At 33.6% G+C, this 12,492-nt stretch overlaps 1 protein-coding gene across 1 annotated transcript in view; it reads right to left on the bottom strand.

Moving 5' to 3' along the window:
• The window catches only part of DGKH (diacylglycerol kinase, eta), a 174,771-nt gene that overhangs the window by 44,636 nt on the left and 117,643 nt on the right, over window positions 1–12,492 (bottom strand). The window contains exons 15-21 of the mRNA XM_012648226.1: window positions 11,585–11,684; window positions 9,677–9,950; window positions 8,770–8,880; window positions 6,317–6,448; window positions 2,045–2,162; window positions 921–1,031; window positions 684–780 (exon numbers count right to left, since the gene is read on the bottom strand). Of these exons, the coding sequence (XP_012503680.1) occupies window positions 684–780; window positions 921–1,031; window positions 2,045–2,162; window positions 6,317–6,448; window positions 8,770–8,880; window positions 9,677–9,950; window positions 11,585–11,684 (943 nt within the window). The remainder of the gene's footprint in view (window positions 1–683; window positions 781–920; window positions 1,032–2,044; window positions 2,163–6,316; window positions 6,449–8,769; window positions 8,881–9,676; window positions 9,951–11,584; window positions 11,685–12,492) is intronic.

Here is a 12,492-nt window from a genome sequence, read left to right as displayed (position 1 = left end):
CTCAAACAATCCGCCCGCCTTGGCCTCCCAGAGAGCTAGGATTACAGGCATGAGCCACCGCGCCTAGCCTAAAATAAAAAGGTTTTGAACATTTAAATTTTTTAATATAGTTTACTAATTTAAATAGGAAATTAAGGACAGCAAACATTATTTAATCTCCTTCTATAATAGGAAAAAGAAGGTTGGGGACATGACTCTGAAAAGTCTATCAATTTCTGTGAATTTTATTTTCTTTTTCTCTTGTTCCAGGGATCAGTATGCTGACAGGCATGTCTTTCCTTTCTTGTGTCTTTTTATAACTGGATATTTTTAATTAAACAATTCTATTTAGTATGAATGTTATTTGCAGGGATCTGTAAAACTTTGTGTATTAAATAAGAAAACCCATTAAAAACCCTCTCCTAGAATGTACCCCCATGACTGTCTTTTCATGGAGTCCTACCGCCACCCCATAGCAGACCCAATTTCAGGAGTTAATGAGGATGACAGTTAAGTGCATCACTCATATCCAGTGTCTATACCTCCTTTAGTAGAAAGTTGATCAGCACTTCCATTTTTCCCCTTCAGTATTTAATCACTAATCAAGAGGAATTTAGATCAAATTAGCTCCACAAATGAAATTATTTTTCTAAGTGACATAATCTATGTAAGTAAATGATGTCTTTATTTTATGAAGAACTTACCTCAAGTTGAACCCTTTGTTCTAAATTCTTGTATGACCTCTGTAATAACTCCCGGGTTCCAAGGACGCCATACCACATCAAGTTTTTGGTTCGGCTTCTGAAAATAAATGTTGGCAGGCAATTTCAGGAAACTTTATTTCTTTACTTCTTAAGGGCAGAGCAAGCAAAAGAGATAATAAATGAAATTAAAGTAAAATTGCCCTTATGTAATAACATTATTACTATTACCAAAATTACCTGCATTTTTCAGGGTGCTCCTCTCTCTTATTATTAAATTCTAATGAAATTTTTGCATCTAATCCAATCCCAAAGTAATTGTTCATGACACATTTTTCTGAATATCCATCTCTATGATCATAAGGAAAAGTACATAAAAGTCAATTTCAGGTTCATTACAACACTTACAATTTGTACAAAAAATAGCACTTAAAACCATTTAAGCTTCCATTCCTTATACAAGATTTCAAAGCTTAGCAATAATCACTTCCTATTTATATACATATGTAGAATAACAGGACATGTGTATAATTTCCAGTGATATAAAGGGATGATATGCAAAGCAAAGCAGAGACAGCTATGGTTTGGTTTTCTATTATTATAACAAAATCTTAGTGGTTCTATCTCCTACATGAGTCCCTCATTACTCATATAAATGAGGATGATTACCGGAGGGTCTTGAAATCAGAAGCCAATACTCCTCTTTTTTGATCATTACAAAGTTTCCTCCACTTCTGCTCTTAACAATGGACAAATATTTATTGAGCAAAAAATTACTAGATCCAATCCATTCTTCTAGGTGTTTTGGAAAATTTAACACATGGTACTGTCCTTGAGGAATGTCATTACAGAAATGAGATATAACAAAAGCAAAATTAAAAATGGAAGTAAAAAAAGTATATTTTGAACTGTCAAAAAAAATTTTTTTAGGAGTTTTGAGAAGAGAAAAGATCAATATGGGCCAGAGGCTTCCCAAAATAAGTAAACCTAGAAGCTGGATGTGGAAAGATGGCAGATTTGGCAAGACTTGAGAAGAAAGGAGGTAAAGGCAATAGCATAAATACAGGTGTAAAGGTGCCACTGAATAAAATATTCCAGAGAAAGTGAGTAGAGCTGTCCCTTCCTTCCTGAGGGTTGCTCTCAAAGAGAATAGGCTGAAAAAGGACCTCCCTTAGGGCCAGAGCATGGAGACCACTGAATTTCAAAGGGCTCAATGTGCCCATCGTTATCAACTTTCGAAATGTGCTGATCATCCTTTTTGTATATGGAACCATATTTATTATAAGGCAGTTAAAATATTACAATTCATATAAAACAGAAACAAGAAAAGCCAAAACAAAATATTTGCAAAGGCATTTTCTTACACTGAATCTGGATCTGGATCAATAAATGGTGTTGCACCAAAAGGATCAATGTTTGCTAGTAACATTTTATTGATAATGGAACTCCCAGCAATTGAGGCAGCTAGTCCTGCTCTTAAACCTGGACAGAAAAATAAACACATACAGGATCACATGTTAAGAAAAAACAAAAAGAGCCAGTCCATTCAGGCCTACTTTCAAACATCTTGCTCCAAAAGCGTGGTTTTCAGTGCCTACTCTTCTCATTAATCAGAACTAAGAACTATGACATTTGTGAATATAAGGTTTTTGATGTTTCCAAGGATCTATATGCTACCATAAAGAATTAAGGAGATGCAATGTAAATAGAAGACATTTTGTAACATTTTCTCATTTACCATCCCAATAATTCTATAACTCAACGAATACGTGTTACTTCCTTTGTTATAGAAAATCAGGTATTAAGTTTGTAAAGAATTTACAACAATGGCTGAATTTCCCAAAATGTCATGGAGTTATCAATAGGTACGCTCAAAGCATAAATAATAATACTCAATTGAAAATGTTAAGAAATGTAATAAAATGAAAACTTAGTTTAGTGTCAAGAAAGTAGTAAAATATTAAATGTACATATTTATGAATTTTAGAATATATTAATGGAATATAAAAAATGAAGCATCTGTTTTATCTCTGAATATGCAAAACTTTAAATTTATTTCAATATGCTTTCCACTAACTAGTTATGGTATTCAAGGCTAATGAATTTTATGACCTACTCAACGCAGTATTAAGGCTAGAAACACTAAAGTCTGGAGAGAAAACAAAGTAATGGGGCCTAAGGGAACAAACAAAAAAGGAAAGAATAGTGAAGAAAAACACATCATGCAATTGAGAAACATTAGGAAATTCGAAAAACAAGTCCTGTCTTTACCAAATATTCTTTGTTTCAACAATGTCCTCTTCTTAGAAGATTATTATTCATTACTTTAATTAATAATGTTTAGCTGATTATCCAATAATTAAGATGAATTTTATTGTCATTTAATGTCATGGTTTTGAATATGCTATGGCATATTTCTTTATGCCAATTTCCTTATGTCTAAACAAGTAAATGCACAAATAAAAACAATAGATCTGATGAGAGTAAAGAACAATCTGGAAAGGTAAAGAGCCATACCGTACTCCAGCTGCCCCACAGAAAAGTGTCATACTTTCTAAAATGTTTTAGGGTTAGGCATAGAAACATGACCTCTAAACTTGGAGGCCTTGCCAGAGCCAAGCATGTTCTGGTTTTATCTTTTTTCTTTTAATATTTTTATTGTGATATAATTCACACATTATAAAATTCACCCTTTCAAAGTTTTAAAATAATTCAGTTGTTTGTAATATATACACAAAGTTGTGTAACCCTCACTACTATCTATTAATAATTCTAGAACTTTTTTATTACCTCCCCAAAAAACTCCTGTACCCATTAGCAATCATTTTCCATCCTTCTGAGACCTTTCCCTGTCCCCAGTCCCCTAAAAACCACTAATCCACTTTCTGTCTCTATGGATTTGACTATTCCACATATTCCATATAAATGGTATCATATAATATCTGGCTTTTATGTTCATCTTCATTCAATTGGCTTGTTTTCAAGGTTAATCATGTTGTAGCATGTATCCATGCTTCATTCCTTTGAATGGCTGAATAATATTCCATTGTATAGATATACCGCTTCTTGTTTATCCATTCAACTGCTGGATATTTGCATTGTTTCTACTTTTGGGCTATAAATGGTACTATAGACAGTCATGTACAAGTTTTTCGGTGCTCATTTATTTTCAACTCTCTTGGGTATATATTAATAGCCAGTAGTGGAATTGCTGGGTTATATGTTAACTCTGTGTTTAGTTTTCTGAGGAATTGCCAAAGTGTTTTTCAAAATGGCTGTACCATTTTACATTTCTACTAACAATGTGTGAAAGTTCTAATTTCTTCACATCCTTGACAATATTTATTATCTGCCTTTTTTGATCCTTGCCATCCTGTGGCATAAAGGTGCACCTCACTGTGGCTTTTATTTGCATTTACCTGATGACAAATGCTGTTGAGCATCCTTTCATGTGCTTTTGGTTATTTCTATAGCTTCTTTGGGAAAATGTCTACTTAGATCCATTTATCATTTTAAAATTGAGATATCTGTCTTTTTATTGTTGAATTTTGAGAGTTCTTTGTGTATTCTAGATACTAGTCCCTTACCAGATATATTAATTGCAAATTCTTGAGCTGTCATCTCACTTCCTTGATAGTGTCATTTGAATCACAAAAATCTTTAACTTTGATGAAGTCTAATTTCTCTATTTTTTTTCTTTTGTTGTTTGTGCTTCCTGTCATATCTAAGAAACCACTGCCTAATTCAAGGTTATGAACATTTATGCCTATGTTGCCTTTTTAATAGTTTTATACTTTAAGATCTTATATTTAAGTCTTTTATCCATGATGAGCTAATTTGTATATATGGTGTGAGGTAGAGGTCTAACTTTATCCTTTGCATGATGATATCTGGTTATTCCCAGTACTACTGGCTGGAAAGACTATTCTTTCTCTGTTGAATTATCTTAGCACACCTGTTGAAATTAACTGACCGTAAATGTAGGAGTTTACTTCTGTACTCTCAACTTTATTTCATTGATCTATATGACTGTTCTGATGCCAGTACCATGCAGTCTTGACTGCTGTGCTTTGTAGTAAGTTTGGGAAATGGGGAAATGTGTGTGTCTCACCTTTGTTCTTCTTTTTTCAAGATTGTTTTGGCTATTGTAGATCCTTTGCATTTCCAGATGAGTTTTAAAATCCGCTTGTCAAAAAAGACAGCTGGGATTTGATACGGATTATGTGGAATCTGTAGTTCAATGTGGGGAGTACTAATATCTTACTAATATTCAGTTTTTCAACCCATGAATACAGGTGTTTTCCATTTAGTTAGGTCTTCTTCAATTTCTTTCAGCAGTATTTTCTACTTTTCGGTGTTTGAGTCTTTCACCTTCTTGGTTCAATTTACTCCCAAGTATTTTCTTGTTTTTGATGCTATTGCAAATTGTTCTTAATTTCATGTTCAGAGTACTCATTTCTAATGTATAGAGATACAATGACTTTTTGTATATTGATCTCTTATCCTGCAACCTTTTTGTACTTATTTATTAGCTCTAATGGGGGAAGGGGGTGTATGTTCCTTAGGATTTTATATGTGCAAGATCAACCTGTGAAGATATACAGTTTTACTTCTTTCTTTCCAATATGGATGCCTTTAGTTCTTTTTATTTTGCCTAATTGCCCAGGCTGGAACCTCCTGTATAACGTTGAATAGAAGTGGCAAGAGTAAACAACCTTGTCTTGTTCCTTATCTTGGAGAGAAAGCTTTCAGCCTTTCACCATTATGTATGATGCTACCTGTGGGGTTTTTATAGATGCCCTTTATCAGCCTGAAGAAGTTCTCTTTTATTCCTAGTTTGTGGAGTGTTTTTTACTACAAGAGAGTTCAACACTTGTTTTTTCAAGTATCTATTTCTTAGTTGATCGTCTCTCTAGTTGTTTCATCCACTCTTAAAAGTGAGGTACTAAAATCTCCAACTATTATTACTGAATTGTGATTCATCTTTAAAAGAGCTTGTACGAGACACTGATTTTCAGGATCTAACTTGGATTCCAATCTGAATGAATCTGGAGGGTTTCCGGTAAGTCAAACAACTGGTACTTAATGAGGCTCCTGAGACACTTGCATTTTCCTCCATCTCCTGCCCCACAGTCCTTTGGTTTCCACTAGTACTAGCCTCATCCCAAAGTATATTCCCTTTAGCAGGGCTGGAATAGATGCCTCAGATGTCCAAAAACGAAGCAATATCACTAGGCTACAAATGACTACAGAGATTTGTGGCTTAAAACCAAAAGGAAAGCTGTGAAGACACTTAAGAGGTAGTAGAATATGAGATCAGATTGACTTTGGGTACATAATAAATGCAGATTCCTGGGCTCCACCGACGAACTCCTGAGTTCATTTTAGTACCTCATTTAGTACCCTGAATCACAATTTCTCAGGGCAGGGCCTAAAAACATGTGTTTTATTATTATCCAGGCAACTGTTATACACAGAAGACTCTAAGGAGCTGGATTCTAACTATACAAGTATATACCAAGAACATTCTCCTAGAGGAACATTTAAGAACACATTTCTATAGTTCATGGAAGTGAGTACTTACACATTTTCACAGAAATACTTAAAAATATACCATGTTTCAGAATCTGTACTACCTGGGCAGATTATTCTGGTATTGAGCACAGGGAGATTTTCTTTGCTGGCTGCTACAGCTGGACCAGGGACAGAATCAGTCTGGGAATGGCCATGACTTGCCCGGGAATCTGGAGACCTAGGAGCAGTTTTAACTGTTGGCAAAAAGTCCAGATTAAAGAGAGATAATGATAAAGCTACAAAAATAATCAAGCCCATATAAATTTAGGACATAAAAATAATTGAATACTGGTTTAAATCAACCAGTGGAACTGAAAATATTAATTGAGTTTACATATTCTTTTCTATTGTTTTCTTTTTCTTGAGACTTATATGGAGGGAATCTGCCACAGGTGTCTGGATGAGAGATGTCTTGATCTCTCATCTCAAATAGATGGAAATCAGTAAAAAATAGATGTCTACCATAATTAAAGGTCAGTAACACTCATAATTTGAATACTAATCCACACTTAAAAATAAATAAAAATTTCAAAGCCTGATAATTTTTGAAAATGGAACATATGTGTTAAAATGTATACTATCATCATTATCCTTTTCACATAAATATTGAGTGAATAATCAAATTTAATTAACATAATTTCCACAGCTAATATGCAAAACATGAGTTAACGTTATCTTCAATAAATGGAAAGAAAGATAGTATTTATTTTCAGGTGAAACCAATACACTTTTCCTGTACTTCTCAATTAATTATTTGTTTAAAACGATGATTTGCCCAAAATAGTTCTATCATATTCTTATAAAAGCTCAAAATATTTTAAAAATTATAGCAAAACACAATTATTCTCAAAGTAAATAACAAAAAGAAAGATTTAACTCTATCTAAACTGAGGCAAATAGTACCATTAACTAATTTAAGAGTTATTGGCGGGTATTTAAAAAAAAAAAAAGGTAATTCTCAAATTTGATTTTAAAATACTCTAAAAACTTAATTACCTTCACTCTTCCTAAAACTAATTATAAACTAACTATATTAATCTTACACTCTATTCCCTCTGTTCAAAAACAGTCCAGTTACACTAAAGAAAAGTAACAGAACAGCCACTCTTTTTGTTTTTTGATAGATGGGACTCCTGGGGTTAATTTCTAATAAAAACAACTTTGTGACATTCGTCTGATAAAAGGCAGAGAGCATACTAATGACTAAGATTGATGTTCCACTGCAGGTAACTACATTAATGTTTCATGGTTCTTCTTAAATAAAGCAACTCATTGATCATATTAACATATTGTATTTATCATATCTCAGAAATATGAATTATTACATAATTTAATAATGGTACAATAAATGTCCTTGAAAAAATAATGATTATTTAATGCAGAAACACATCTACTATTGCTACTGGTTTCCTCATACGTTGGATTACTAGCCAAAATTAAGATTAAATACTGTACCATTAAAGGCTTTCGAGATCTAGGTCTATTTCAATAACAGTATCTGTAGCACTATATCTATATTTTTTAGTTTCTTTTACAGACTACAATGGAATTGTCAAGTTTAAGAGAGTATGGTAAGATAGGATGACAGCTGGTTGGAAAACCATTAGCAATGAGTGTTGAAAAACCAGTCCTCCAAAGAGAGTCATCATCTTAAGGGGGTTATCAAACAGCATCCTATAAGGACACCATAGTCAGCCCTGCTTTAGTCAACATTTTTTAATGGATGAAAACATCTAAGGTCTGCTTATCAAATTCACAGATGGAATAAACTTCAGCTGATAGAATCAAACTTCAAAAGATTTTCAGAGGATGAAATGATAGATCTAAATAAAAAAGATAAAAGTTCATAGGGATGTGTGTAAACAACTATAATTAGGTTTTAAAAAAAATCTTTGGTAGCCTTTATAACTTCCAAAATGTCCAGAATGAGTATCGTATGGGTAACAATGTGCTATCACAGTACAGAAAATATCTCAAGAATTTTTCTCAAAATGGTACATTACATTTTAAGATAAACATTGCACTTAGGATAAATCATCTGGAAAAGAAGGCGTAAGGTGTGGGAAGGAGATCTAACGCCATGAAAGCCGTTTTCAGTATTATTTAAGGGCTGCCACATGCAAGAACAAGACACAGTTCCAGAGGTATAGTCATCTTCAATATAGTGAAAAATGTATGTGAAATTGATCTTTAAACTAACCATAAGCACTACACAAATGCCAGTAGTCGTTACTGTCAACACTAATAAAACCTGATAATTAATGTAATCATGGGTAGGACTTTAAGGGAGAAATAGAAAACTCAATGTAAAGAATAACTTTCTAACAATTAGAGCTGACCATAAGAGTGGGATGTATTGAAAGTGAGTGGTCCAAGGCTCAATGGCTTTAACTTCCAAAAGCCTTTTCAAAAATGAAAACACAAATAGTTTATTTCAAACTGATAAGCCTTTTGAAAACTAAAAGCGAAATTACATTTTTTCTAATTCAAAATAATCTTATTGTAGTTTTCTTACCAGTTAATGAGTCTTTTGTATCATCGTCTTTAGATTCATCGGTTTCCGTACTATCATAATCGGATGACTGAGTAGCTGGCTCACAGGGGTGAACTGTCTGATCGTCCATTACTTTAAGTAGTAAGAAGATAAATGTGTTCAGACAAGTAACAATAAAACCCATTCATAATAAGATACGCTCAGGAAAGGAAAATTAAACATATATCAAAAGAAATTCCATATTTACAAAGAAACGTTATTTAGGCAATAAACTTGAGGGTGATGCCTATAAGTACTAGAGATTATAAAACTAAATAAAGTTGTTCAAATTACATGTTTATCAGAATAAAAAAATATTAGAATTTTAGAGAATGTAATACAAGTCCAATTATAAATTACAACCTATAAAGGAGTTTTTGAACATTCATCATTCATATTAAAATTAACTTTTAATCTACTACTAAAATTCTAAGAAAAGTATATATATTAATATAAAAATTAAAATATAGGCAGAGTTTTTATAAATTCTTAATAAAGCAACATAAACATTTAGGAAATTAATGTTAAAGTATTTTCTATATTTTCCAAGTAGTTTACAGGTTTGATTTTCTCTAAGAATTTAACAGACTCCAATAAGTAAAAAATATCTAAAATTTTAGAAACATTATTTAAACTCATTTTCTATTTTAGTTTAGAAATGTTTCAAGTTAATTATATTTTATGCATCATTAATACGTTGATTCTTACTACCGCTGCTACTAAAACAATATATAAGACTAAGTATAAATTTCATCTTAATGACTTTATCTTCTATCTTGTCTTAAAAAAATTGTTTTTAACCATGATGACCCTGACCACTATGAAAGCTGTTATGCTTGCAGTAGGAATGCTGCTAACTTCTTCCAAAGCCAATTTTGTTAACATGTACCTTTTCCAGCTTCTTCAATGACTTGCCTCACTGCCTTCTTCAAACTGTTTGCCCGAAGCATTATTTCCCTTGGTCTGGCAGCTTTCTGGCAGGCAGGTTTTGAAATGTCATCTGTGAGCTGTTCCTTGCTTTCACCCAAGGATTCCTCACTTGAAGATTCCACAGTATCTTCCTCCACAATGAGAGGGCCGATGCCCGGGAGGAGGGGAGCGGCCTGGGAATCTGTGTGCAGAGCCTGGAGCAGTTGTTCAAGCTTCTCATTTAGGATTGAACACTGAGAAAACAGAAATACAGCAATGAGAAAACAAACCAAAAAGAAGTAAGATCGGCAGACAAAATACAAGAAATTTTTATGTAAGATATTTTAAAGTTTAATTGCTAAAGAGAAAAACACTAAAATTCAAATGGCGACCACCTGTAATTTTACAGATGTTTTGGATCAGGAAGCACCTAATTGTAAAAAATCTCCATTTAGTAGACATAGAAAATAATAATTTAAATGAATGATTTTTGATTTAGAGGGAAGATGTCTATGTTGATGTCTACTAAATATTAATAATTTATAATTTTTAAAAAGTTGACACAATTCTTATGTCATTTCATTGATTTATGCTTCTGGAACCATTCAGACTCTGTTTCATGGGTAAAAATCTTTACAACATTTGTACAGCTATTTTTCTTAAAAGAACACAACAGACACTTTACTATAAAGTGACACATTACATAAAAAAATTACATACTACATAAAATTTTCTATATATTATACAAAACATTAAACTTTTTTTCTTTTAAGTAATTGACTTATGGCACCATTTTGAGTATCGCGAACTGCAGGTCTGGCTGAGTTTTGGCAAGCTCACCTGCAAAGCAGTGGTTTGCAAAGGAGTGAACAGTACCTGGGAGATTATCGGCTCAGAGAAACTACAAGAAGGAAAATGCACAAGGATAAGGAGGGAAAAGAAGAGTGACGCAGAAAGAAAAACAAGCAGTGGGCAGGCCCTTGTTTCTTTCTGCTTTTCTTGTATTACTAGGTGTGAAGAAACATTTAGGATTCTACCCCCAATATACCTTTTATCTCCACATGGTTCCCAATCCCTTTCCTCCTCCGCCTATCTGTCTTTGATGACATACAGAGAGAAAGTTAGAGCAGAAATAGTTTAGAGACAAAAATATGGCCAGGGAAGGTTTCTGTTTTTCTGAAACTCTCCACAGAGTGGAAAGACAAGAGAAAGAGGCTGAAAACTTCAAATGTATGTTTATTTCTATCTTCTTTTCCTTCCACTCAATTACACCACCATCTATAGCTTGAATCTAGGGGAGCAAATTCCTTTGCAAGCCCAAGCTATCCAAGCTATCCAAGAATGCCCTAGCATGAACTTAGGAAAGCAAAGACAGTAGCTTTGAAGGTTGAGTAAACTGCTCTTATTTTAGCACCAAAAAGCTCATGAAGTGGAAAAAAATCTGTAAACAAATGCAGGAAACAGCACTCTGAAAGGGACCAAGGACTGTGATATCTAGGGAACCCAAGGAACCGTGCAGGGAAGGGAGCTTGACTGGCCAAAGTGTGCTTGGGCATGGAAAGTCATCCCTCTCCCCAATGGAACGGCAGGTGCGCAGCCTTCTCCCCCCTGGTCTGACCGCAATCATTTCCCCTTCAAGATGTCAATCTCTGGGAAAGGGATCTGAGTTATAAAATTCATTTGTTAGATGGTTTTAAGCAATGCAATTTTCCCACTTATTAAAGAGTAACAATAAAGTAGAACATTTTTTAAAATCCTCATATCTGATTGAAAAGTAATTTTTGTCTTGGTTTAAGATGTTTCGGCAGGAAAACCACTTAATCAGTTTACGTTTAATACACAGTTGAACGTCGACATTGCGAGTAAACAACTTTCATATCCCTCTTACTTTACTGGCCACGGCGTCGGCTACAACAGCATTTTCCAAAGTTTTGTCATATGCCTTCTCGACTTTGGCCACGAAGTCCTTTACAGTTTCACAGAGCGTCCTTTCAGGAAAAGAAATTGTACAGTTCAGTAAACTTCAGAGGTTGATTTGCTTTGATTTATAAAAATGTATTAAAAAATAAGCACAATTAGGCAAACTGTCAAATATCTGTAAAAAAAACTGGGTCATCCCTATATAAATCCAGGCTTCTATCTGCTGTGTATTCATCTCAGATAAGTACAAGACATTCTAAGTGACAAATGCATACATGAATAAACCTTGCTCTATGTAATTTAAGTTGCAGTAGTTTTAACATTAGAACAAGCCTTTCTCAAATATTTAAGTTATTAAGAAGAGTATTTTTAGATCCCACTTTTAAAAAGTGGGATTATCTCCACAGCTTATATATTTTCATAATAGAAAGTGCAGTGTTGAACGAACAGGGTTAAGCTTATCACTCATGTTGTCACTACTGAACTACTATTCATCATGTGGGTACCGTGGTAATATATTATTCCTGAAGAGGAAAGAGATTGCGTATTATGCTGGAAACTGACCTGCCACTTGAATTGAGTTATACTCTCCGTACATCCATTCATTTTTTTTCCTTAAGATAAACAATGCAATAACATATGAAACTAATTTAATTTAGGTCTTGTTAGTGTCAGCAATATATGGTTTACCTGTATGTTTCTTTTAATTACATTTGGCTTCTTTGCAATAGAAATAAACCAAAAGAAAAATAACATGAAACACTAAAAAAAATGTCTTTCAAAAGGCTTTGGATCTAGGCCGGGCGCAGTGGCTCATGCCTGTAATCCTAGCACTCTGGGAGGCCAAGGAGGGCGGATTGTTTGAGTTCAGGAGTT

The sequence above is a fragment of the Propithecus coquereli genome, unplaced genomic scaffold, assembly GCF_000956105.1.
Source record: "Propithecus coquereli isolate 6110/MARCELLA unplaced genomic scaffold, Pcoq_1.0 Scaffold11, whole genome shotgun sequence".
NCBI lineage: Eukaryota > Metazoa > Chordata > Mammalia > Primates > Indriidae > Propithecus > Propithecus coquereli.
Note: the sequence above shows the minus strand (reverse complement) of the source record. Positions and strands in the feature narration are given on the sequence as shown.